At 43.3% G+C, this 25,460-nt stretch overlaps 1 protein-coding gene across 12 annotated transcripts in view; it reads left to right on the top strand.

Annotated features, from left to right (window-relative positions):
* Anks1b (ankyrin repeat and sterile alpha motif domain containing 1B) overlaps positions 1 to 25,460 on the top strand; it is a 1,029,892-nt gene that overhangs the window by 977,733 nt on the left and 26,699 nt on the right. For all 12 annotated transcript variants that reach the window (XM_021205751.2, XM_029542211.1, XM_029542206.1 and 9 more), the window contains 3 exons: positions 1,771 to 1,842; positions 18,673 to 18,684; positions 19,539 to 19,625. In XM_021205751.2, the coding sequence (XP_021061410.1) occupies positions 1,771 to 1,842; positions 18,673 to 18,684; positions 19,539 to 19,625 (171 nt within the window). The remainder of the gene's footprint in view (positions 1 to 1,770; positions 1,843 to 18,672; positions 18,685 to 19,538; positions 19,626 to 25,460) is intronic.

The following is a 25,460-nucleotide window of genomic DNA, read 5'->3' as shown; positions in this document are numbered from 1 at the left end:
CTATGTAGACCAGGCTGGCCCTGAACTCAGAGATCCACCTGGCTCTGCCTCCCCAGTGCTAGGATTAAAGGAGTGTACCTCTGCCACCCTGCTTGATAAAGCATAATTTAAAATAGACTGATTGCCTAGTATTCCCAGGGCCCTGGGTTCCACCCACAGTACCATAGACAGAAAGTAACATCAAAGGGAGGTGAATGCAGCAGATAGATATGCTTGCTGACCACAGACCTCAGAACATCAGGTTTGCCACTTTACATATATGCAGGATTCCCTCCATTGCCCTCAAGGATGGGATTGCAATACCGGTTTGGTTTGGTTTGGTTTGGTTTGCTTGGGTTGGGTTGGGTTGGGTTTGGTGGTGTTTTGGTTTTTTTTCTTTCTTTTTCTTCTTCCAGGGTGAAGGGAGTAGGTGCTTATTACTCAGTGTTCAGCAAGTCCTGTAGACTTTGCAAGGGGTGATGGTTGTCATGACTACAGGGGGCAAAAAAAAAAAAAAAAAAATGGCTGAACCTCACTAGAAACGAACTCTCTTTAAAAGAGATGTTTTGATTACAGCAAACTTTCCTAAAAACCATAAAAGATGAGGACTTGGCTGAGATGTTTTCCTTAACGATGCAGACGCCTTCCAGTTATCTCCTCCCAGCCGGGGCTTACCTCACTTTGCTGTCTCCCTTCTTTGTGGTTCATCTTGCCACCCCGGATTTCTTTAAACAATTGTCCGAAAACTGTTGAAATGGCATCCTCCAAAGTTCAGACTTTGGCTCCCAGGCTTTTTCACAAGGCCTTAGGCAAGCCCCTGCCCCCTTGCCTTCCTCCTTCACCTGGGCCGGTGTTCTCCCGGTCTTCAGGACGGATGCCTGAGCCTGCGCTAAGCCAAGTGCCACCATGTGAGTGGGACACTGTCTTCTAAGCTCTTCCACAATCCTTATCATGGTCCAGATGTTCTAAGGGCACTGAAGAGAGGTGAAATAAAAGAGCCAGCTGAAATTTCAAAAAAACTGACAAATGAATTGATCTTTTAAATGTGGGGGATGGGGGGAAGAACAGACACAAAGAACATTTTGCTTATAATTCTTTGCCCCAATCAGAAGCTAGAGAATGAGTGTGAAATATATAGCAGGAATCCATGATTCGGTCACATAGCATCAAAGTGGCGTATGATTCTGGGGACATTTTCCTCTCCTCCATCTGTCCCATCCTGTGTCACTCTGCACTAGGGAGTCATCTCTGTCCCTATAAAGTGAGAATGGCACACATTCTCAGATGGATGGAGCACAGGGCACACAGCTGAAAAAATTTTTTTAAATGTCCAAAACTGCATCTTCTGCTAAGAACAGCCCCGCTTTAATTACCTATGCTACAGAATAAGCCGAAACGGGGGGGCCACGTTGCCTCTCTCTCCTCAGCTGTCGCACACAGCCCTGCAATTACACTGATACTGGCATGATTTATTTTTGCAGACATTGCTGCCTCCAGAAAACAAAATGGGAAAACATTTTTAGATACCCCCATTTTGCAGTTAAATATGATTTGAAAGATGACATCTTTAGAAAAATGCTGTAACTTTTATGGAGATCAATTCATAGCTCTCTGAAGTCATGGCTCACTTTGTTCGTATCCTCTGCATCCGTAAGGGTTTTAAGTTATCAGCAATACACAGCCAAGAAACCTAGCCAGTAGCCTTTCCCACAGTGTGTTTTAAAATCATTACTCATATTTATTATCCTCCTGTTTTAATATGTCATTCCAATTTTTGTGTGTGTGTTTTAGTATTTAGGTTCTATGCTGATAAAAGAGCTGAGGGGAACAGAATCAACACAGGATGCTTGTGCAAAGATGCGGGTGAGTTTGCCAAACTGTTTTATCTTCGTAGCTGAAACACTAAGTACTGGGTGTACATGCAAATTGCCACCTTTCAGATCCCTGTTTTCGTCCTCCGTTGGTTTGTTGATCACATTGGCGTTACATAAAAAGGTGTTTTGGTTTTGATAGTGTTTGCGCTTGGGTTTATCTGGCAGTCGTTTATGATAAAGTCTCTCTGATATATTTTAGACCATATTACATGTTGCTTTTAATTATTTTTAGAGAATGAAAGTTAACTGTACAAACAAAGCTAATCGCCCTCCAGATTGGCGTCAGGGGAATCTTTAGTCTATTTCAGGAAAGCGTTTTAAGCACCAGTTTGACAGTCTGAGAATGCTCGCTGTAAAGACTTTTCTAAGGCACCAAAACCCATCAAAAGCAGAGGTACCATGAGGGTATTATGTAAAGCTAACTTTGTTTGTGCGGATTCTTCCCAGATGTTCTTGGTTTTCTTAAAGTGTAAGAAGGGAGCTGGAGAGATGGCCCAGCGGTGAAGAGCACTGACTGCTCTTCTGAAGGTTCTGAGTTCAAATCCCAGCAACCACATGGCGGCTCACAGTGATCTGTAATGAGTCTTCTGGTGTGTCTGAAGACAACTACAGTATACTTATAATAATAAATGAATCTTTTTTAAAAAAATTTTTTTTTAATGTAAAAAGAACATTTGACTTTGAGTGGTGTGAGACATTAGAGGGCAGTGGATATTGACAGAAATGCAATTCTGAATACCCATGATTGGTGGCTGCTAGGACCCCGAGTTTATTTTAAGCAAAATACATTACATTTTTCTTTCCTAAGACTCCCATTCTTGCTTCCTCCAGAGCCAACCAGTGGATATGGAAATATCTAGCTATACTAACAATTTAAGGCTAATGGACCTGTTCCATATGGCAAATAGTCAAAGTCAAGTCTCACAGATACTTAAAGAACGGGTCCTAGCTTTTATTTGTGGCCAGCATAATCATGGTTAATTTCATGTGAGTGAATAGTCTGTTACTGAAGTAATGAAAAAGCACATACTTGAGCTAAAACTATTTTATTTTATTTTATTTTTGATTTTTTGAGACAGGGTTTCTCTGTGTAGCAGAGTCCTGGCTATCCTGGGCTCGCTATATAGACCAAGCTGCCCTACAAACTCACAGAGTTCCAGCTGCCTCTGCTTCCTGAGTGCTGGGATTAAAGGCGTGGGCCACCACACCTGGCAAACTACAAGTTTTAAAGATAGATGTAAAGTGTTTCATGTCAATTAGAACCAAATATATGTGAATCTTCATGAAATCGAACGGTATACAACTGCTAGATCTTGAGTGTAGTCTGACCCTCGATGTGGCAGTAACATATTTTAATCCTAGATGACCTAGTGCTGCTTTCTTGCCTTGGCGTCTTCTTATTCACAACAACAACAGCTGCTAATGCTGACCAATTACAGTGTGTCCTGCCACACTTAAAATCCCCACTTAAAATGAAGACACCAGGTCACAGGGAGAATAGCTTGACAACCCAGATCTGAATTTAAGTCTGTCTGACTCAAGAGCATGAACCCTCCAAAAACACGGGGTCCCCTGGTTCTCCAAAGCCTCTGTTCTCATCCTTAGAGAATGACATGAGATCAGATGACCTTGTGGGAATTTCTTGGTTTTATAATTCTGGGAATCCTGTATTCAGAATAGAAAATATCGCCGGGCGTGGTGGCACACACGTCTTTAATCCCAGCACTTGGGAGGCAGAGGCAGGCAGATTTCTGAGTTCGAGGCCAGCCTGGTCTACAAAGTGAGCTCCAGGACAGTCAGGGCTACACAGAGAAACCCTGTCTTGAAAAAAAAAAAAAAAGAAAGAAAGAAAGAAAATATCTGACCTAAATTGCATCGCCACTGAACAATGAGAAGATGAGAAAAGTTCCCAACCATCCGGCCTCATGATGATTTCAGAGATTTCTAGGAGCCTGTCTATGAATTTGGCATCTCTCGATTCATGCTATTACCTAAATTACCAGAGTGCACCTCCTGCGGGGTTTTAGTCATCATATGCATTGAAATGTGCATGGAGCATCACTAAGACATACCAGGTTTGTGATGTGAATGGGCATCAGTCAATTTCTCGAAACTGAATGGATCTAAAATCACATCCTGATAGCAATAGCAAAGCCGATTTAATAGTCTCAACAGAGAATAATCGAGTGAAAGACTGTCTGTGACCTAAAATGAAACTTAAGGGGAAAAAAAATCTGCCTATTTAAAAGCCATTTGTCTGTCCTTTGGGGCGCTTTTCTTTTGTTTTTTTTTTTCTTCTGGTTTGCCTCCCTTTTGTGTTTATTTTCGATAGTTTACAAGAAAATTGCAAGTTCACTGCTTCCTAGAATGTCACAAAACCTTATTTGCTATCTTGATTAAATAAATCTCAGGTCTTGATACAGTAACCCGGGTTGCATTGGCTAGAGCCCTTCAAAGCTGAAAGATTTGCAGCTGTTATCTGAGACTGTCATCGTGTGCGAATTAGAACTTTCACTGGCTAAAGATGGTGTGAATTTCAACGGTAGTTCATTTTCAGTCTGAAGCCAAAGATGTTGTTTTCTTTGCTGGTACCTTGATGGCTGTCTAGCTTTCCTGTATCAGTATAATCAAGTTCTTGCCAGGGGTAGACTTTAGGACATGACTGTTCTTGAAAGGCAATGTACAGTAACAGTACTGGCCGAAGCAGTGCAGACCAAGACTTAACTCAGTTTAGTCGTTCGGTTGAGAAAAAGAAGTTCTCCTTTGCCTGCTACACACTTGAGCTGAAATGAAACCTTCTCTGTAAGAAGTCAGTCAGTCCGAACCAGTTTAGAGAAGTGTTTTGGTAAATGTGGTTTGCGAACAGTGATGCCTGAGATTCGGCTTTTACTTTCACTGCGTTGACCGTTCCCTGGAAGGGAGCAGCGTGAGAGCGTGTGACTATCCTGGACTGGTAGAAGCATCGCCTAAGATGTGTCTTTAAACTGCCACCAGCCTCCGGCATCCTGATAAATGACCCTGAGAAGACAGTTGTGTTCTTCTGAAGTCAGATCATTAGGGGCTGAGAACACTCAGCACTTGCATGCCTAGCCCAAGAGAATTGCATAGTGTTTCATTTATCCCAGGAGGTAGGCACTGCCCTTACCTAAGATGCGTGGGTCCGGAAGTAATTTGAATTACAATTCTTCTCATAGCTTTACATATACATAATGAGGATTTATGGGTTTTTTTTTTTTTATTTCACATACACCTTGTGATCAAAGCCCAAAGATAACTTTATGCAGTGTTTTAGCATACTGTTGTTTTTTGATTGTGACCCATTGCACAAAGTCAGGTGTAGAATTTTCCATGTGTCCCACTGGGTTGGCATTCAGAAAGTATCAGCATTTTGAGTGCCCTTAGATTTTATATTTTTAGAATCAGGAATGTTCAGCCTGTGTCACTGCTGTCTTCAGCTTCCATATCAGAACACAAATGCCAGTGGGAGTTTAATAACTTGTCCCAACAAGCTCCAGGATCAAGCACACCGCAGATTTCCTGTGGGGGTATATAGTGTCTTGAATTTTACAATGGCTGGAAAGGTGGGCCCTTTATGTGTCTAAGAAAGAGCTTCAGGAACCCTCAAGTGGTCCATCGGACGGATTAAACCATCTGGGTGCAGATACCTCCTGGAATATGGGATAACCTGTAGTAAATTAACATAAACTGACCTTTCAGCCATGTTCCTGTTGCATGCTTACTAAGTTGGTTTTCTCCCACCGTACTTACTTTAGGACATTTGTTCTTGCTTAGGCAGAATCTGAACAACTTCCGCTTCTCAGAGGCATGGGTTGTATCTGATATTCACAACTAGTTCATTTCCATATCTTAAACCCATCCATCCATCCATCTCTAAGGTCTCCTCAAGGTCTGAAATAGAAATAGTTTTCCTTTCTTTCCTGGTGTTTTATTGTGTGTATTATTTCAGTTAAAAACCTGTCAAGATAAATTAGCGTGTTTGGATGGTAGTTTAATTCACATTATTATACAGTATGGAACAATTTCTTTGTTTGCTCAGGTAAAACTGTCTTTTTTCCCCTTCCAAACAGTCTTAAGATGTTTTTAATTAATAGAGATGGTTTTTAATGGACTTTTTTTTAAAAAAGCACACTTAGCTTTACAGAAAAACATTCTAGGAAGAGACAAATGCTTCTTGTATGCGTGCTCCCTGACTGTCTTAATTAGGGTTACTATTGCTGTGATGTAAGACAGTGGCCAAGAGCAAGTTGAGGAGGAACGGGTTTATTTGGCTCACACTTCCACATTGCAGTCTATCACTGAAGGAAGCCAGGATAGGAACTCAAGCAAGGCAAGAGGCAGAAGCTGGTACAGTTGCCATAGCGGGGTTGCTACTGGCTTGCTTCACATGGCTTGCTCAACCTTCTTTCTTATAGAACCCAGCCCAGGAATGGCACCACCCAAATGGGCTGGGCACTCCCCATCTAATTAAGAGAATGCCTTATTAATACATTTTCTCAATTGAGATTCCCTCTTTTCAGAGAGGGAACACTACCTTGTGTTGAGTTGACATAAAACTAGCCAGCACAACTGAACCCTTGTCAACTTGACACACTAATACATTGTTAAGTCCTAATCTTTCCTTTCTTGTTCTTCCTGCCGCCAAGATTACACATTAATATTATCATTATAATATATATAATATATCATATGTAACTTAATATATATTATCATAATGTTATTATTCCAAATTTTAAAAGTCACACTGTCTTTTAAAATTCGAATACTTCAAGATTCGCTTCCCTTAAAATCCACATTCTTAAAACTCAGTCTCAACTGAGAACTCCTATAAAATAAAATTTACAATAAATCCTTTCTTGCTTGAAGGGCGAAGAACCAGGGCACAGTCACAATCTGAGCAAAGCAAAAATCAAACTCCAAAAGTGTAGCTCGCTCAATGTCCAATTATCTAGAGCTCATTCGCAATCTTCTGGGCTCCTCCAAAAGGCTTGCGTCACTTTTCTGGCTCTACCTTTTACAGCAGCACACTCAAATTGTCTTCTAGACTGGGGATCTCTCCATTCCTCTGCTGCTGCTATTCTTGGTAGTCAACCCATAGTACCGACATCTCAAAAATGGCGTGGTCTGCTATAACTGTGCTACACTTTTACCAGTAGCTTCTCCTGGGGTCTCTTCAGACCACATGGTAACCTCTCAGCTGCTCTCCATGACCCCTTTCCCACCCTCAAAACTTTGGGTAACTCATACACTACCAATTCCAGCTGCCAGCATGAGGTACAATACAACCCTTGACCACCTCTGGAACACAGCTTCTGTTTTCTGACTCCCAGGAAACAGTTCCCAGATCACCTCAATGATGCTGGTCTCTTCTTAGTTAATCACAGCCAATTCTTCAACCCCAGTTGACCAGATTCTACACACAAAAGCCTCAGTCTTTGCTTCCTTCTGAAATTTCACAAGCCAGGATTCCATTGTCTACACTGCTCTCAACATTCTTATCTTCCTTCCAAGCTTCTACATAACAAACATCTCACTGAACTCTCAACACTCAATGGCTTTTCTAGCCCAGAGTTCCAAGGTCCTTCCACAATCCTCCCCCAAAACAACATGGTCAGGTCTGTCACAGCAATACTCCACTACGCTGATACCAACTTCTCTTAATTAGAGTTATTATTACTATGATGAAACATGACAAAAAGCAAGCTGGGAAGGAGAGGGTTTATTTTGTTCATTCTTCCACATTGCAGTCGATCACTGAAGGAAGCCAGGGCAGGAACTCAAAAGGGCAAAGACTTGGAAGCAGGATCTGATGCAGAGGCCATGGAAGGATGCTGCTTACTGGCTTGCTTGTCATAGCTTGCTCAGCCTACTTTCTTATAGAACCCAGTCTACCAGCCTAGGGATGGCACCACCCACAGTGGGCTGGGCCCTTGCCCACCCATCTCTTAAGTAAGAGAATGCCTTATGGATGGATCTTATGGACACATTTTCCCAGTTGAGGTTCCCTTCTTTCAGATTACTCTAGCTTATGTCAAGCCCACTAAGCAACATCTTTGCATGTTCATCCATTATCAACACCTATGTGGTACATTTGTTACAACTGATGGACTCACACTGACACTGTGAAAACTCTTGCTGCTGTACATCCCGTATATCTGGACAAACTGACAATGGCCTGTGTCTACCATTACCATGCATGAGAGTTTCTCTACCCTGTAGTTCTCTGGTTTTGGGAGCTGCTTTAGATTTACAGAAAGAAAAATGGTCCATAAATTACAGTGCTCACATATGCTCCCCCGACAGCTACTGAATTTACGGCTTCTCTTTTTGTGAAACTCCTGTGTTGGCACAATATATTTGTCACAATTAGGGCCAGTGTTCATGTTCAGTATTAAGTACGGTTTGTGGTATATGTTAGAAGTCATCCCTCCTGTTAACAGAGGTCTAGGGCTCTATAAATATGCAACAATGTGTCTACCATTTCTTCCTGGTTGCTCCCATGTTTTGGAAAGTGTACAGATGCTGTAAAAATATAAACATTCCTAAACAAGTACATTTCTTCCCCTGGATGAAAACTCTGAATAATGTCCCTCTTTCTTCTCAGTGTGTTTAGTGAAGAATCAGTAGAAACTGGCTTTGAACCCTGATAAAATATTATTGAGCAAAATTGCCATGTCTGCTTTGTCTTTTTAGATTTTCTTCAATAAAAGCCCATCTGACAGGCTTTGGTACTAAGCCATAGTTTTGCTTCTTCACAGTAGCCAGGCTGCTCATTTCCTGTATTCTGACAGCTTTGCAGACATTCCCACTTAAGATTAGAAATACAAAAACATATACTACTGACATGGGGAGAGTCAGAAAAGATCTCTCTTTAATCTTAACATAGTCATTTCGTGCTGCCTTCTGTGTGAGTGGTTTAGCTAAATCCATGTTCTGAAACTTGGTCTTCATTTCCTAATCAGTCCCTGGAGGGAAATTGTTAGTTCTAGGGTGCTAAATATGATGCCCTTCAGGCAGGGTTCCCCAGAGAAGAGAGCCTTCTTTCCGTCTTCCTCATGTGACACTGAAGAGATGTCAGTAGGGGAGGACCCATGCTTCCCCTCACCCTCGACAGCAGGGATGGTGTGAAGTACCCTTCTCTGTGGCACCTGCTTTATTGTGATGGCTAGATATGCACAGTGCCTACCTCCATCACATCTCAAACATGGTGGCTTCTTCTTCCAAATGGTTGAGTAAATTCATGGGAAGATTTTCTTTAACGCAGATCTGAGGGTGGTACCCCCTTCGTTGTACTGGGTCTCTATGCCCATAGTGTGTAAGAGTATTCTAAGGTTTAGGAATCCTAGACTTTCATTTCCACCTTGTGAAGGCCATTTCTAAAATGGAGAAAACAAATGAAAAAGGAAAAGGTTCTTTACAAGATGACGTATGTAACTCTACAATTGTATATTTGGTTCAGTTGTCCCTAAATCAATTGGAAGTTGCTTTTTCAAATGCGTGTCTATAGGACTGAATTTTATAAAGCTCTGATTATATTACTTTGGCCATCATGTGATTTTGGGTTTGTTGTGTATGACTCCCACTTTGAAGGTTTCAGTGTTTGATGCGCTAAGACGCAGTTCTGACCAATGTGAAGCTCTATTTAATTTTGCCTCTCTGGTCTTATCCGTACCACCACCCCTGTATTTTGCCTGGAGTTTAATTATCACTAATATACAGATCCCCATCACTTCCCTAATTCGATTAAATATGCCATTAGAAAATGTAGGCCATTATATTCGATGTAATAATACCCTCTGCAAACTTACTTTCTTGAATCTCATTGTTGGCAATTAGCATTATTCACAGGTGTTTGTGATCTTGGAAATTGCTCTTTAAAGGGAGATTAAAGGAGGCTAGGCTAGGATATAGGCTCAGTTGGTAACGCACTTGTTTTGTAAGCATGGGAACTTTAGTTCAGGCAGATTCCCCAGTACCCACTGAAAATGCCAGCCAGAGCAGCACAAGCCTAGAATGCCAGCTCTGTGGAGGCAGAGACTGATTCCCTGAGCTCAGCCTGCCAGCCTACCAGTCTAGCAGAATCAATGGGTAATAGGCTCAGTGAGAGATCCTGTCTCAAAAATAAATAAATAAATAAATAAATAAATAAATAAGCAATTGAGGAAGACACTCCTAACGTTAACCTCTGGCCTCAACATGCATACATGCTGTACACACACACACACACACACACACACCCCAGAGAGAGAAAGGGAGAGACAGGGAGAGACAGACACACAAAAACACACACAGAGAAACAGAAAGACACAGACAAACACACAGACAAAACACAGAGAGAGAGCAACAGAAAGACGGAGGCAGAGACAGACACACAGAGAGACACAGGCACACAAAAAAGCACACAGAGAGACAGAAAGACACAGAGAGACATATAGACAGACAAAAACATACATACACAGAGGAGTTAGAGAAGTAGAAGAGACAGCGAGGCAGAGGGGAACAAGAAGGAATCGGTGCCTGATTTTTAATGAGGCTAAGAGAGAATAAGAAAGTCAGGAATAGGCAGGTTCTCAGAGAGTGTTAAGATTTTGGAGACTTTGTACTTTCACCATGGGCCTCATTAGGTCTGTTCTCCTTAATTTGTATAATTTTTAAACTTTCAAGCTGGAAGCACCTCTAATGTGTGACTTTTCAAATATGTAGATTTCTGCATAATAGTCGGTGCTTTGGTCTGCGCTCTACCGCTGTCTTTGCTCTTTCCTGTGCTTTCAAAGAAGCAACACCAGGAGGAAGCTGAAAGGGCTTTTTTTTTTTTTTTTTAAGTTAGAATGTGTCCTTCCTTAAAAGGAACTGAAACTGAAGCTATGATTCAAAAGTTCAAAGCCACCCTGAGCTATGGAGCAAGTCTTTGCACAGATCCTTCTGAGAGAAAATGCCATCTGCAGTGTTTGCAGGGAGACCAGTTAGGAAGCAGGCAGGGGCAAGCATATCAAAGGCTAAGTTCTGTTGCCAATATTTCAGCTGAGGTTTGCATTATGCACCATCACACCTTCAGGGTGAATCATGGAATCAGGTCCCCACCTTCTTCTGAGGCCTCTGGGCTTTTTATTGGGAAGACAGCGCCTACCACGTAACTGGTAACCACCAGTGAGCCACTTCCCAATCCACTGAAAGATGGTAGAGCTTTATTTATTTATTTATTTATTTATTTTGCCTTAATCGCCACTCGTCTTAAAGTCTCTTTCTAAATATGTTTATTTACTTGAACATCATTGGCCACATAGGGCCAGCACCAGCACTTGGGAGGAGCAAAAATTCAAAGCCACCCTGAGCTATGTAGCAAGTTCAAGACCCCATCTCAAATAAATAAGTTCTCTTTGACCCAAATGTATTGTTATGTTTAATGTTCATTGTTTAACCATTTCACTACTGTCAGAATATCAGCATAGCAGCCTGGTGTGCTGGGAGAAGGGCACATTCTAAGATCTTCCGAATATTCTGGCACTGGCTCCTGTTAGCAGAGACTACAGGCGTATGCCACTGCACCCTGCTGTCTTCCTGTGCTCTGAACTGGGAAGCCTTGAATAAAAAGGATCGCTTCAGTGGATCAGAAAATCCAGATGGATACATACATACATACACACACACACACACACACACACACACACACACACACACGTACCATACATGCACACTCACACAAATACACCCACATGCACACATTCAAACATACATTCACATGCACATACTACACACACAAACATGCACACACACACACATCTGCACACTGCTGAAGTTGTTTTTAAAAGTAATAGATTTAAAGACTCAATACAGGGCTATGGTGACAGCCAGTTTAGCCCATCAGTGAGAGATCTTATCTAAAAAAAGAAAAAGAGAATTAAATGTCAAGCAATAGAGTACGATAACTGTCGTGTGCACATGTATACACACGTATACCATATGCACAAAAAATAAAATTCAACAAACCAAAAACAAGGTAGACAGCATCTGAGGAAGGATAGCCAACTTTGCCCTCTGACCATGAGTACACCCCACATACATGTATGAAGACTCGATACATTGGCTTAAGCTAAAAAAATCACAAATGTTTAAGCCTTGTTTTTTTAATTGCAAAGCAAAGAATTGCAAAAAAAAAAAAAAAAAAAAAATTCTTCGTTACCTGCTTCCAAAACAGAGAGCAGAAGGAAGAAATGAAAACAACGAATTTTACCACCTAAAAGTGGCAAGCATCTCCCTGCTGACACCTTGTTCATGTGTGATCCTTCAGAGTCATTACTTAGGCCCTCCTGGGCATTGCTCCTTCGCTAAAACCTGGAATGTTCTGTACCTGTTGTGTTACGGGCTATTTTAAACCACAGTTATATTTGGGAAACTTTTTTTTTTAAGGTATTTCAGTAACTCTTCATCCTCAGTACTATTTCTGGTGGTTGATTATAATATTCCAAACCAGAGTTCAAACAATCTTTCAGCCAGTTCCCTGGGTTATTGTGTCCAGTTCCAATTTTATATATATATATATATATATATATGCAGGTTCTTTGCAAGTCCTGATTATGTCCCTAGAATAAGCCACTAAATGGCAAAGGGCATACCCGTTTCAAAATTTTTCAGAACTGTTGCCAAACTGTCTTCTAAAAACTCACACACAAGCCGTGAGGGACCATGACCACTGGTGGCTCTCCGCCTCAGTTGTTTGCTGTCTAGGACGTGCCCCTCTCCGATGACCGGGGACCTCGTGAGAAGACAAGCAACTTCAGCAAGCCGCCTAGTCTTTACCAACATCTATCTATTCTGCCTGTAACTCTAGTATCTCTTCAAGACTCTTATTTCACGTGAAGAATGTTTTCAGCTCTTACAGCCCTCTGGAAACCATGAAAAGATTAAATAATCCTTGCTAATTGCTCTCAAGACCAAGAGCTGTAGCTAAACTCTAATGACAGACTTTTCTTTTTTTTCTTTTTTTTTTTTTTGGAAATCACTTGTCAAATGTGCTTTGATAAACTAGCTCCTCGAAATGAACGCAGGGTGCCGTGCGGCTGGTTTACGTGCACAGCCTCAGAGAGCAGTGCTGACAGTGGCTCTCAATCAAACTGATCAACTGCATCTTTAGAGCCGGCGCACTTAAAAAGTGTGGGCCCCAAACCCGCAGTGTCAGCAGCATCTGGAAATTTGTTAGAATTGCAAATGTGCGAGCCCCAGCCCACTCTGCCGAGCCTCTGGGAGTGGGTCCCCATAATCAGTCATTTACTGGATTCATGATACCATCACAGAATTGAGATACACTCCGTAGGTGGAAAGCCACTGCCTTGGTCCCCTGGGCATTCCACTGAGGATCCTGTGTAGGTCAGCTGTTCTGGGTAGATGCCTTATGTCATCGTGCATGGAAATTGGCCAGGCCTAGGACAGAGTTAAGGGCATCACTTTGGGCTGTGCTAGATTTGGGCAGGACTTTATTTTTGGAGCTCTTTAGCAGTTCGCACTCCAAGCAAGGGGATGTGTTCGGAGTGGCTACTGCTCACTCTGTTTAAGTCACGTAGTCTTGGTTAGTGTCTCTGTCCCCTCAGCCTTTGGGGCAGAGTTCTTGAGGTCACAAAATCGGCCACATTTCTCAGCCAAACGAGGCACTCATTAGTGACACTTGGAAGCCTAAACTACTTTTTAAAGAAATACTGAGGGGGGAACTCCCGGCTGCCACCAGGAATCATTCTAACCTAAGAGTTCCTTCCTACCTTTTCTGGTGCCTGTGCCAGGAACCAGAGTGAGGTTGCAGAAATGCAAACCTAGCCCTTCTCCTTGAGGCTGTAAAATCACCCATCACCAAAGCACTACCCCAGGAGCCTCTTGATAACCTCACATCACATCGTCTCTGGCTTGGGGTCCCACGGCTCTCATGAAAGTTCTCTACAACCCCAGCTCCGTGCTGTGCTCAGCCTTTGACTCTAGCAGCCAAGAGAGTACCCTATGAAATGATGATATCATCTACTTCTGACTTTAAAAAAAAAAAAAGGCAACTCCTTAGGGTTAAACACGAGGCTGTCTACCAATGGTTACAGAGGAAGGAGTCAAGACAGCAGTGGGTGGTCCTCTAGACTCTTCCAGGGAAGCAGACCCTATGAAATTCCAAGCATTGACACAAGGTGGAGAAACAAACATGTCAGCATGGGAGGCCCAAGAAGTCTTGCCTCAGAAAGCAATCTTAGCACAGTTTTACAGGGCGAGGGTTATTTTTCAGTAAGTATTCCAAGGTCTGCTTTCCATACCTTACTCTCCCCACAACCTAGCTAGTTGTGCTGCATAAAGCTTGATTCTGCCTCCTATAGTTTTCAACCATTTGAAAGTCACCGAAGGTCTCAAAATAGTACGGTTAGAGCTTATTTACATATACCTGGGAAACTGAATGTCATCATTAGGCTTTGCAACTGACTACAGAGACTATTAGATGGCAAAATAGTTATGATCCAGTACTGAAAGTCTAATTAGGAAGTATTCGCCGGATAGCCGTGGAAATCTCTTCCCCAGCCTGTGCTTCAGATATGCTGTGAGTAACCAGGGTACTGTAAGAAAGAAGGTTGAGGGCTGGGGAGACGGCTCAGTGGGCAAAGGGCTTGCTGCCCAAACATGAGGGCCTGAGTCTGACTCTTCAGCATCCACATAAAGACCAGGCACATACTGTAACCCCAGCACTGGAGAGGCAGACACAGACAGAGTATACAAGCTCACTGTCAGTTAAACCAAAACAGTGAGCTCTAGGTTCTGTGAGAGACCCTGTCTCCAAATAATAGAGAAAAACAGCAGAGTAAGACACCTGGTGCTAATATTTGGCCTCCACCCATGTACAAATGGATGAGTGCACCTGCATATCATACACACACATACACACATATACACACACAAACATATACACATACCATATATGCACACATATACATAAACACATACACATATACACACAAAATGTACACATACCAAATATAAACATTCATGCATATATACATATAAACACATATGCACATACACACACATAACACAAGCACATACCATATATGCACATACATAGACATACATACATATACACACAAACACATATACACATACCATATATGCACACATATACATAAACACACACATACAAACATACACACAAAATATACACACACATACATATACCACATATATACATCCATGCATACATACATATACACATATGCACATATACACACATACCATACACACACATATACACAAACACACATACCACATATGCATATACATATACATACATACACATAGAAACATACATATATATATACACACATACCATATGCACATATATATATAGACACATACATACACATATACCCACAAAAACATACACATAAATACCACATGCATGCATACATACAAACATATGCACATACATACACACATACCATACACACACACACACACACTCATACAAATGAAAGGAAGGAAGGGAGGAAGGCTTACTGAGTCTGTCTTACTCTTTTTTCTCCTCCTTCTGCACTGCTGAGGCACAAATGATTAAACACAAGCCTCACTCCCACCTAGCCTGATGTTGCACAACTGAATGCCTCTACCCCACCCCATAAGCCTCTCTGCACTCACTCACACCCAGGAAAAGCATGATCTGAGCTCAGTGGGTCCGTGCACTCAGAAGGAATGTGCCTGAACTGTAGATTCTGAACTAAAAAGTGAGATACGACTTCTAACCCCAAGGCTCAGAAAGCTGAGGGAGGATCAGGAGCTCAGGGCTAGCCTGAGCTACACAGATGAGACAGAGACAGAGATGGGGGTGGGACAGCTGGTAGGCTATCTCCATGGGTACGTGTTTTGTATCCACCAGTGGAAATATTTGCTGTAAGTACTGCACCTGTGTTGATCCCTGGGGTTCACTAACTAGCCAGGTAGACTAGACGAATCATCTTGTTCTAGGCCAGTGTCTAAATGGACCTCTCAAAATGACAGCCATGAAGTTGTTTTCTGGTCTCTATACGTGTGCAGGTGCACACAGGAACACATATGCATATAGGAACACACACCCACACAAACAGGAAAGGGAAAAGATCATTATTTCTTTTTCTTGATAAATCTTAAACTTCCCTTTTTAAAAAAAAAAAATCTGACAGTGCTCAATTACTTCTTAGGAACAGTGTTCCAGATATGAAATTATGACTCAGCTCTGCTTGGTAGAACAGGGCCATCTAAACTAAGAACTAACTGCAGCTTTCAGAAATGCAGCATCTCTACTCAGCCAAATACTGCTTCTCTTGCGATAATAAAAGACTAATAATCTAGCCGGCAGTGGTGATGCACACCTTTAATCCCAGCACTTGAGAGGCAGAGGCAGGTGGATTTCTGAGTTTGAGGCCAGCCTGGTCTACAAAGAGAGAGTTCCAGGGTAGCCAGGGCTACACAGAGAAACCTGGTCAAGAAAAGTTTCATCTTTTGCTTGGCATGGTGTTGCATGCTTTTAGTCCCAGCACCTGGGGGGACAGAGGCAGGTGATCTCTATGAGTTCCAGGCGAGCCAGGGCTGCGTAGTGAGACCTGTCTCAAAAAAGGAATGTATCTTCCAATCAGATGTGGTAGCCCATATCTGTACACTTAGCATTCAGAAGGCTGAGGCAGGGGGGTAACTAGTTCAAAGCCAGCTTGGAGTGTACAGTGAAACCCTGTCCTAAAAAAGGAGGGTGTTGAGATTCATCTTCCCCTAAAGGCATGGTCCTTTTTAACCCTTACTGCACCCTAAGACACCCCATCTGCTTCTATCCCCGTAGTCACACTTCCAACATCTGAGTTCTTCCTGATTAGCATGCTGGCCGTGCAAAGGCATCTCTGTGTGCCTTTGCAAAAAGCACGCTCCCCTCTTGCATTGCTGTTTCTGCTAATGGCTGCTTCACCTGTGGCACCCTTGCACTCGTGCATTTGCCATGACGTCACAGAGGGCCTCTCGACTCTTCACCCTTGGTTGTGGGGCTCCTCCCCTGTCTCCACCCTTCGATCCATATAGTGTCTGCCCTTTGGATTTTGCAGCAGCTTCTTAGGTCCCTCACTTACCCTCCGTCTTCAGTACACCTTTCTCACATCACTCCCTACTTAACAACATCAGATGGGTCTGCTCTTAGCCAGGTAGCCCCACCTTCCAAATCTACTATATTACCCTCCTTTCCGAACAGTTACCTAAACCATCATCAAGTTCTCATTTACAGGTGTACCTGACTTTGCTCTTAGAACAACCCCACTTTATCTTCTCTTTGCCACTCAGATGACTATCCCTCCAGAGTCAGCACAGTGCAGGCAATCAGGCTTGACGAATGAATAACTTTAGTAATACCTGCCTTACCCTTTCATTGAAGGTAAACCTTTCCGTGTTTGCTATTCCAGAAGTATTCTGTCCCCATTGCCATTGCGGCATGTGTCAGCCTTGGAACCGTACCTTACGCCCAACTCGGAATGTGTGCACTCCTATGCTGCCCTGCCCTCCCTCCCGGGAGGCATCTTACCCCACCCTGATTCCCACTTGGATCCTCCTTAGCTGGGCCCTCACTTAGGTGGCCAATTCGAGCAGTGACGTTCTCTCCCAATTTCACATCCCTGAAATGGACTCTGAGCTTTTCCATCGAGTAGCAGAGTGGACTGCCCAAAATAACCCCCCAACTGTTGAACAAATAACAGATAGGTCTTTCTTAATACTAAATAAAATACCGGTGTTTTCATCTTAATGTAGCTATATATTGTTTCAGGTTACAATTAGGTCTGGCCAGGGGAAAGGAAAATACTCATGGTAAGAGATGAGAGAAGTGACTAGCTGAAATCCATTGTTATGCTTTGTTAAGAGTTCTTCACACTCACTTCGGTCAACAGAATGACTGCCTGTGCTGCCCTAGCCTTCTCTAGTCATGAATTCAGCCACTGCTTTGCCTTAACACCAGCAAACAGCATGTGCTATCTTCTAGCCTTATCTTTGATTTACCTCACACATTTTCTAGAAGCGGTTAGGAAAAAGCATTCAGAACATGAAAGCCTATTGTGTTATATTCCATCTTTCTAGAATGACTTGTTTTCTGGCAGTTGCAAAAGAAAATTGGCAAGTCTAGGTGATTTTAAAACTAGTTAAAAAATCACTTCAAGAGAGTCTCTTTCTCTATTGCCTGGGAATAATACATTTCAAATAATATTCTTAGTAAATTCCTTCATCTCTGAAACAGATATGGCAGCTCTCACAGAAGATACTGTGTCAGGACAATGAGGACAATGTAGAAGACCTCTTCCAGGGGTCAAGCAAGAGATGCAATAGTCACTGCCACCGAATCCAGTGAGTTTCAGTCATCCCACTAAAAGCCTTCTTAATTCTGATCACATTTCCAAAAAATTTTAATGGAATAGTGAGTGACATACATTAACTTTAAAAGTTCCCATCTTTCCCTGAGTGCCCCGATGTCGAGGGCTGGCTGTCTAAGGCTCCTTGCACCTCAGTCCTAAGGCTCTGCGGCTCCCTGAACAGGAAGTTGAGATAACAGAGAAAGAGAAAGAGTGGCAGGGCCAGCGAAAGCTTGCAGCAGTTTCTGAAGTGACAGTCTCACGGGATCTGCTTCCGTCTATAAAACCTGCTCTCTTTCTGTGACTCCCTTTACTTTTTAGATGAACTTCCGCTGTTGGTGAACTGTTGAAATGGTTACTTTTTTTTTTTTTTTCTCATACCCTCTCTTGTGTTTCTCTCCCATTCTGTCCCCACCGGGCTTGTGTGAAAAACCCGTCAGGCTAACTGTCAGGTAAGTCCGTCTCTGTGTTTAACGTGACGATTAAAGGTGTGCATGGAGGAATATGGAATGAGCAAGACTGTTGGTGACCGGTGAGAAATGGCAGGGCTAGGCAAGAAAGTCACAGAGTAGATTACATAGAACCCTCTTTGCAGCTGTGTAAATGGCAGAAGCTGCCGACCTTGCATGTGAAGCCAGTGGGAACATCCCTCACGAGAGCTCAGTCTGCAGTATAGCCGAGCCGTAGGATGAAGTCGCTTGCCTGGCCTGTCTATGGTCTAGCTTTTTTTTTTTCCTGTGACTCTGAACAAGGTCTGCTCCTGGAAATCTTAGCTGTGATCAAGCAGAATAAAGCCTTGTGTGGTCCTGTGTGATGCCGCTATGAATATTATATCCGCTTCTGGGATTTGGCCAGGATCAAGGAAAAATTTTGCAGGGGTGTATTTTAAATCCCTGTTCCGAGTCCACATCTGAACATTCCCTGTGCCTTGAAGAATGAAAACTGTGGAGGAGGAAGGATCAGGGGCACCATATATTTTGTTGCTGTTGAAATGCGTCGTTGGTGTGAAATGATGTGACTTAAGTCTTCTCAAGGAAATGGACAGGGTTCACTGACCTCCTGCTGATGTCAAAGGAAAGAGGTGCCCTTGTACCATAAGAAGTAGTAGGGTCAACAGATAGTTTATAAGCCCAAGGCATAGCTAATGGCAAGAGAGACAGCCATTTAAATCTGATAGTGTGGTGTGTGTGTGTGTGTGTTAGCATCAGTTCATTTTTATCTTTTGAGAGGAAAAAAAAAAACCCAATGTGCTTCAGTTGCCACGCAACAGCACACTGTTCTAACAGCATTCTAAATTTAATTTCAGAAGTCTACAGAGCAAATGAAGAAAGTCCCCACTATCATCCTTTCCGTCTCATATAAAGGAGTAAAATTTATCGATGCAGCAAATAAGGTAGGTCCCCAACCTCTCCTTGGTCCAAGTTGCAGACATAGTCCTGAATATGGGAACATAAAATCCTGGCATGGCCCATTTTGTCTCTCTCCCCTCCCCACCCCCCATGTTTCCTGCTCATGCCTATGGCTGCAAATACCCACAGAGAAAGACATGATTCATTTGGGGTCTTGATCTAGGATTGTTATACATGTTTTGTGCTTACATTTCACTATGTCCTCTCTAGTAGACAGGGGTCACTTAACACCCGTGTCCTTTAGGGTTAGAGGACACTGAGACAACAGTAACAAATCACTTATTAAAGGCGCAGGGTCATTCCTTCACCAGAAGAATGAGACTAGATGAAGGGTGAGGAGGTTGGTCTTTAGAATAAATATTATATGTAAGTTCTTGCCTTTGGAACCTCCACTTGATCTTAGCCCAAGAAGCCAGGAAGTGGTTGTCCCCTCTTTCGGTACAGGTCATGAATACCTGGTATAAGAAAGGAACACACCCTGACATTTCGCATTCTATGACCGCCTCTCATCCCCGAGACTGGAATGAAGAGAGTTGCTACTGTTTGTTTTCCTAAGACTCAATCAGGAAAGCAGCTGAGGACATGCTGTGTCCTTGCACTCACAGTGGGAACACTTGGCAGCTCTGAGGTCAAATGTGGCCAAGAGGGTTGCTGTGTTTGCCTTCAAATCATCTTAGCAATTCTCTTCTGAGCCACGACCACAGAATCCTAGAAGTAGCCTAGAAAGCTTAGGTGTGGCCACTATCACAGTCGTAAAAGCTGACTGGCTTCTCACAAAACCCTAAAGGTCTGTTGGAGGGTTTTACTCTCCTGCCCTTTCAGTCGATGAAGGGAGAGATGAAGGTGATGGCCATTTGTAAGCAGTGCTTGTTTTCCCGCATCAGTCACCCTGGCCTTGCCCCCTAACTCACTCCCTTTGGAAGAAGTGGAGTGGAGAGTCGTGAAACCAGTCAACTTCAGCAGTGGTGACCGGGAGCCAGAGCAACTAGATTGCAACATCAGGGACACGTCCCAGGGACGACGACCCTTTTATGTCTGTCACCGTAAGCATCTGGATCAACCCTTTAGAAAGTTCCCTGATTACTTTTCTATAAAAATGTTGCATTGGCAGTTGGATAAGTCCAAGTGCCCCCAGATATGCTATTAAAAAAAAAAAAAAAACTTCCCAGCATGGGGGAAGATTCTAGAACTGAGGCAGAAAGCCTGTAACACAGCATTATCATGATGACTGTCAGTAATCAAAGTAATATTAAGTGCATTATCTTTAATGATGGCTCAGCTGTGCAGCATGTCGTTGGCTGTTATTATGTCAGATTACAGTTGCAGAGACTCAAATCAGAACAACCCTTGATTGGCTTTTCTATTTCTTGGAGAATTTAGGTTCTGGTACTTAAAATTGCCTTATCCTTAAATCAGAGTTGTTTGAAGAGTTCTTCGGTTGGAATGTTCATTGGTGGTGTCGTTGCTAGTTAGTCTATCCAGCGTGAAAGGAAGATATCTTAGTTAGGGTTTCCACTGCTGCGAACAGACACCATGACTAAAGCAACTCTCATAAGGGCAACATTTAATCAGGGCTGGCTTACAGGTTCAGAGATTCAATCCATTATTGTCAAGGCAGGAGCATGGCAGCATCCAGGCAGACATGGCGCTAGAGAAGCTGAAAGTTCAATATCGTGATTCAGAGGCAGACAGGAGAAGATTGGCTCCCAAGTGGTTGGGAAGAGGGTCTCAAAGCCCACCCCCACAGTGACACGTTTCCTTCAACAAGGCCACACCTCCTAGTAGTGCTACTCCCTAGGCCGAGCATATTCAAACCACCACAGAAGGCTTTGGCACTTGGACTTCCCCCAACACACACACACACACACACACACACACACACCCCTCATCCTAAAAGTCTAAAACAACTGCCTCCCCCTGTTGAATCTGAAAAACTTGCTGAGCAGTGTTGAATTTGGCACTCCCTGAGCTGAGTTGGATTCTCTGACCATTTCTGAACATGAGCCCTTTGCTAAAGGGTCATGTCTGTCATTCAGTGGTGACATAACCCTCCTGAGTCTGCATTTATTACATCTTCTCTGACCAGACCCCCACCATCAGGACAGTGAGGGATGCTTAGCTGGGTCTGCTTCCCATTTGCAGACAGACACATAAAGGGCTATAAACTCGATACCTCTTCACTGAACCTCTTGAGAAACTTCTGACTCAGTCACCAGTGACTGTGTAGACTCCCTGCCAAACTCCTTGAAAGCATCAGCACAGAAAACTATGTGCAAAAGATAATTTTGTGTAAATAAAGACCCTGAATAAAAGACATCTCGGATATCTTTCAAGCCCTTGCATTGTAGCCTGTAACCAACTTTCAGGTTCAGGAGGAAAAAGCACAGTATGTCTGGTGGCAGTGGTAACAAAGTGTCTGCAACTATCACAACACATACCTGGCTCACTAAAGAGCTGAAGGACATTTACTTCACCTGGCTGTGTAACACTGCTAGTCCTCAGCATGACAATGTTGGAGGAGACTGGGTGTCTTGAGGGGATAGTCTAACAGTTGCTGTGTGAAAAACTGAAGTAGAGATTGGTCGAGGAGACAGAAAAAGACAAAAACAAAACCACGGAGATCTGAGGAGCATGAGGGAGACTGAGGGCCAGCCTCAGAAGGCTTGGAGAATGTGCCAGAAGGGAGAAAAGGTAAACTCACTTGCTGCTTTCTAGATACCTTGGATTGTCCCCCACTGGGATATGTGGTCTTGGTAGGCCACATTGTTCTGAAGGACTTGTCTGAAGTATATGTGAGGACTTCATCATTTAGGTGCTAGTAGCCATGGAGCCTGGGCTAAGACACACACACCTTAGTGTGCTTCCAATGTACTTGATTCTTCACTGTGTGTTTCTGTGCCTTCCACTGGTGTGATGGACAGGGTTGTCCAATCCACATAGACACCCTAAGGTCCCTGTCCTTTGACCAATGTCTGCCCAAAGACATGGCCTGTTTGTCATGAATTTTTCTGCTGCCTAACTTAATACTTCTTCTACTACTCCACAGCTACCTTCAACCAATTAGTTTAAGGAACAATGGGTGATTAATTATATGTTAACTACCCTTCCTTTCCCATTAGCTCCTATTAGGGAATGCAAAAGAAGAGCCCTGCAATGAAGCATGTCTTTTCTAGTCAATAAAGAAGTAGCTCTGAGTTCATGGGGAAAGGCCAGATGACTAGTTATAAACACATAGATGCATTGCCTAGCAACTTAGGAAACTAATCACTAAGCCTGACTTAAGAAGGAAGAAGCAAGAGAGAGATCTTGCATTTGAAATGAACCTTGGAATAGATTTAGTCCTAAAATGTTTTAGAGAAATTACATCTGCTTCCATAGATCAGCAGCCCAGAGTCACCCCCTGCAGGGACCTGGCCACAAGGACTCCAGCTGTTGGTTTATTGACCTTTCTTGAAATTAGCAGGGTCTTCCAAGAGGTGACCGGGTTCAGACATCCAGAATGACATAGTTCTGGATCACATTTATCCTCCCCAGCTTTTTCTCCTCAGCCTTCCCTACCATTGCACTAGAAAGAATATCGGAGTAGAGTCTTTTTTCACTTTAGTTTGTGATTTTGTTTTTTCTTTGAATGCCAATTTCAAACTTGGCAATAAGGGCTCATTCTTTTTCAAAGCACACACTTCTCGGAAGCAGCTGGGAGTCCCGTGGGATCAGTGGGTGTGCAGTGTGGTCTTTAGCAGGGGACACCTGTTCATGGGCATCTCCTGTTCTCTCAGAGCACTGCCTACATCCTGGTCCTTCCCTAGGGGAAACATTTCTTTCTGTCCCTTGATGCAAAAGAGTCTAGCCTAAGGAAGTGGTCAGGAGAAGCTATCTGTTGGTAGGGTAAAGATGAAGGGGGTAGGGAGGGCCACATTCCTAGGCTGCATCCCTTTGGAATCTCACGCCTTTCTTCGAATTGACACAGTAAGTAGCTGGACCAAAAAATTTAGGTCCATACCCACCAGGCCAGAGACATCTGTACCTTTTTTTTTTTTTTCCTACATGATGAGAGGTGGTGGTCAGGCAGAAATTGAAAGGCTTAAAGTTGTCAAACCCTACTTAAATAAGAGTAGATGAGGCCCTCCTCAGCCCTTCTCATGAGCCTTTGGCAAGCTCTGGCTTCCTTAGAACAAACATTCTTAGACATGAAAGCTAACAGAGCCTGATCTTACATGGATCTCATGGTAACGTCACTCAGAATAACTTTTAATTTATTGAGGAGCCAGAAATTGATGTGTGACTAAAGAGAGAAGAATGTTCCCTTCTTTGAGTCTTCTCCAAAGAGTGAGTTGACCATCCAGCCTCCATACAGTCATAGAGCAGCTGTAGAGTCCTTGGATCCATGTCACAGAGAGAGAACTGGTCTCTCCATTCTCAGAAGTGGGTGAGGGAGGCAGTATCTCCACTGGGACATCCCAATCCTCACCGTGGTCTACCAAGGATATTATCACAAAGGTCTGTGAGTATATTCCTGCCTGCCTATAGACTATCTTAATAGCCTTACTTTCCTCCTAGCTGAGACATTTTCAGCAGTGAGGAAAGATGATGTTTGTATGATACAAGCATCACAGATACCTCAAAGAAGCAGGAAAGCCAACCCTGAGCCTGGGACGGACTGCAGTGACACAGCATTAGCCAAGAATGTGAGGCACACTCTGGGCTCCATTCTCCATGCTAGACCTGGCCTCTTGGGGACAAGAAGGAACAGACCTCCAGAAAAATCCTAGGATGGTTCAGAGGACAGAGGAGGGGAGAACACCAGAGAGCCAACCTCCCTGCTTTGTAGTCTTGCACAGAACCACAACACTGTGGAACTGTGGAAACGAATTGTCAAGAGCTAAGAGACTGAATGCAGCATTGAAGGGTGCTTATAGCATTTCCCTTCTGCCGGCAGAGGTCTTCAAGACTGCAAGTGGCAGCTTCAGGATAGAGCCAGTACTTCCTTGCTGGTTGTAGCTCCTGGGTAGGTGTTCTAGCTACTTGTCACTGTGTTCTGACAAAATGCAAGAGAGAAGCAAGATAGAGAGAGGGTTTATCTCCGCTCAGGTTCAGGTTGCCATCAACCATTGCAGGAAGGTCACAGGGACGATCCCTTGAGGCAGCTGGTCACATTGCATACACTAAGGAAGCAGAGAGCAACATGTGTTATGCTCAACTCCATCTCTCCCTTTCATTCAGTCTCGGAATGGGCCTATGGATTGGTGCTGCCCACAGTGGGCAAGTCTTCCCACTTGAATGCACGGAAATCAAGACCCCCCCCCCCCACAAGCATGCCCAGAAATGCCTATCCCAAGTGAAGCTAGTAGATTCCATCACTAACTAGATTGACAGGTGAGGCCACTCAGCCCAGATTTCTGGAGTTCAACAACCACAATCCAATGATGGCCAAGACTCCCTGCACCTGCAAAGGCTACACAGACCATAAAATTCCTTCTAAAAACTCACGGGTACCTAATTTAGTGTTCCGTTTAAAGAAATGCGACCTGAATGTAGGAAGAGGACCGTGACTTAGTATATTGAAGCTATCTGGTGGTAGAATGTTACTTGTTTATGGTTTCCAATTTCAATTTGAGTTATTTTTGACAGAGCAGCTGCACACGGTGTCGGCATTCAAGGCCACAGTGAAGAATGTCTTCATTTAATTGTCTTTTATGTGCTAATTCTGTAATTGCTTTCCAACCACAGAGCTTGGTAGAGTGGGGGACATGAAGTACTCACCAAGGGTGCTGGCAGGGAAGGACATTTTGTAAGTGTTTTTAAGCATTGACGAGTAGACT

The sequence above is a fragment of the Mus pahari genome, chromosome 9 (assembly GCF_900095145.1).
Source record: "Mus pahari chromosome 9, PAHARI_EIJ_v1.1, whole genome shotgun sequence".
NCBI lineage: Eukaryota > Metazoa > Chordata > Mammalia > Rodentia > Muridae > Mus > Mus pahari.
The sequence above is the reverse complement of the archived record's forward strand: the minus strand, read 5'-3'. Positions and strand labels throughout refer to the sequence as shown.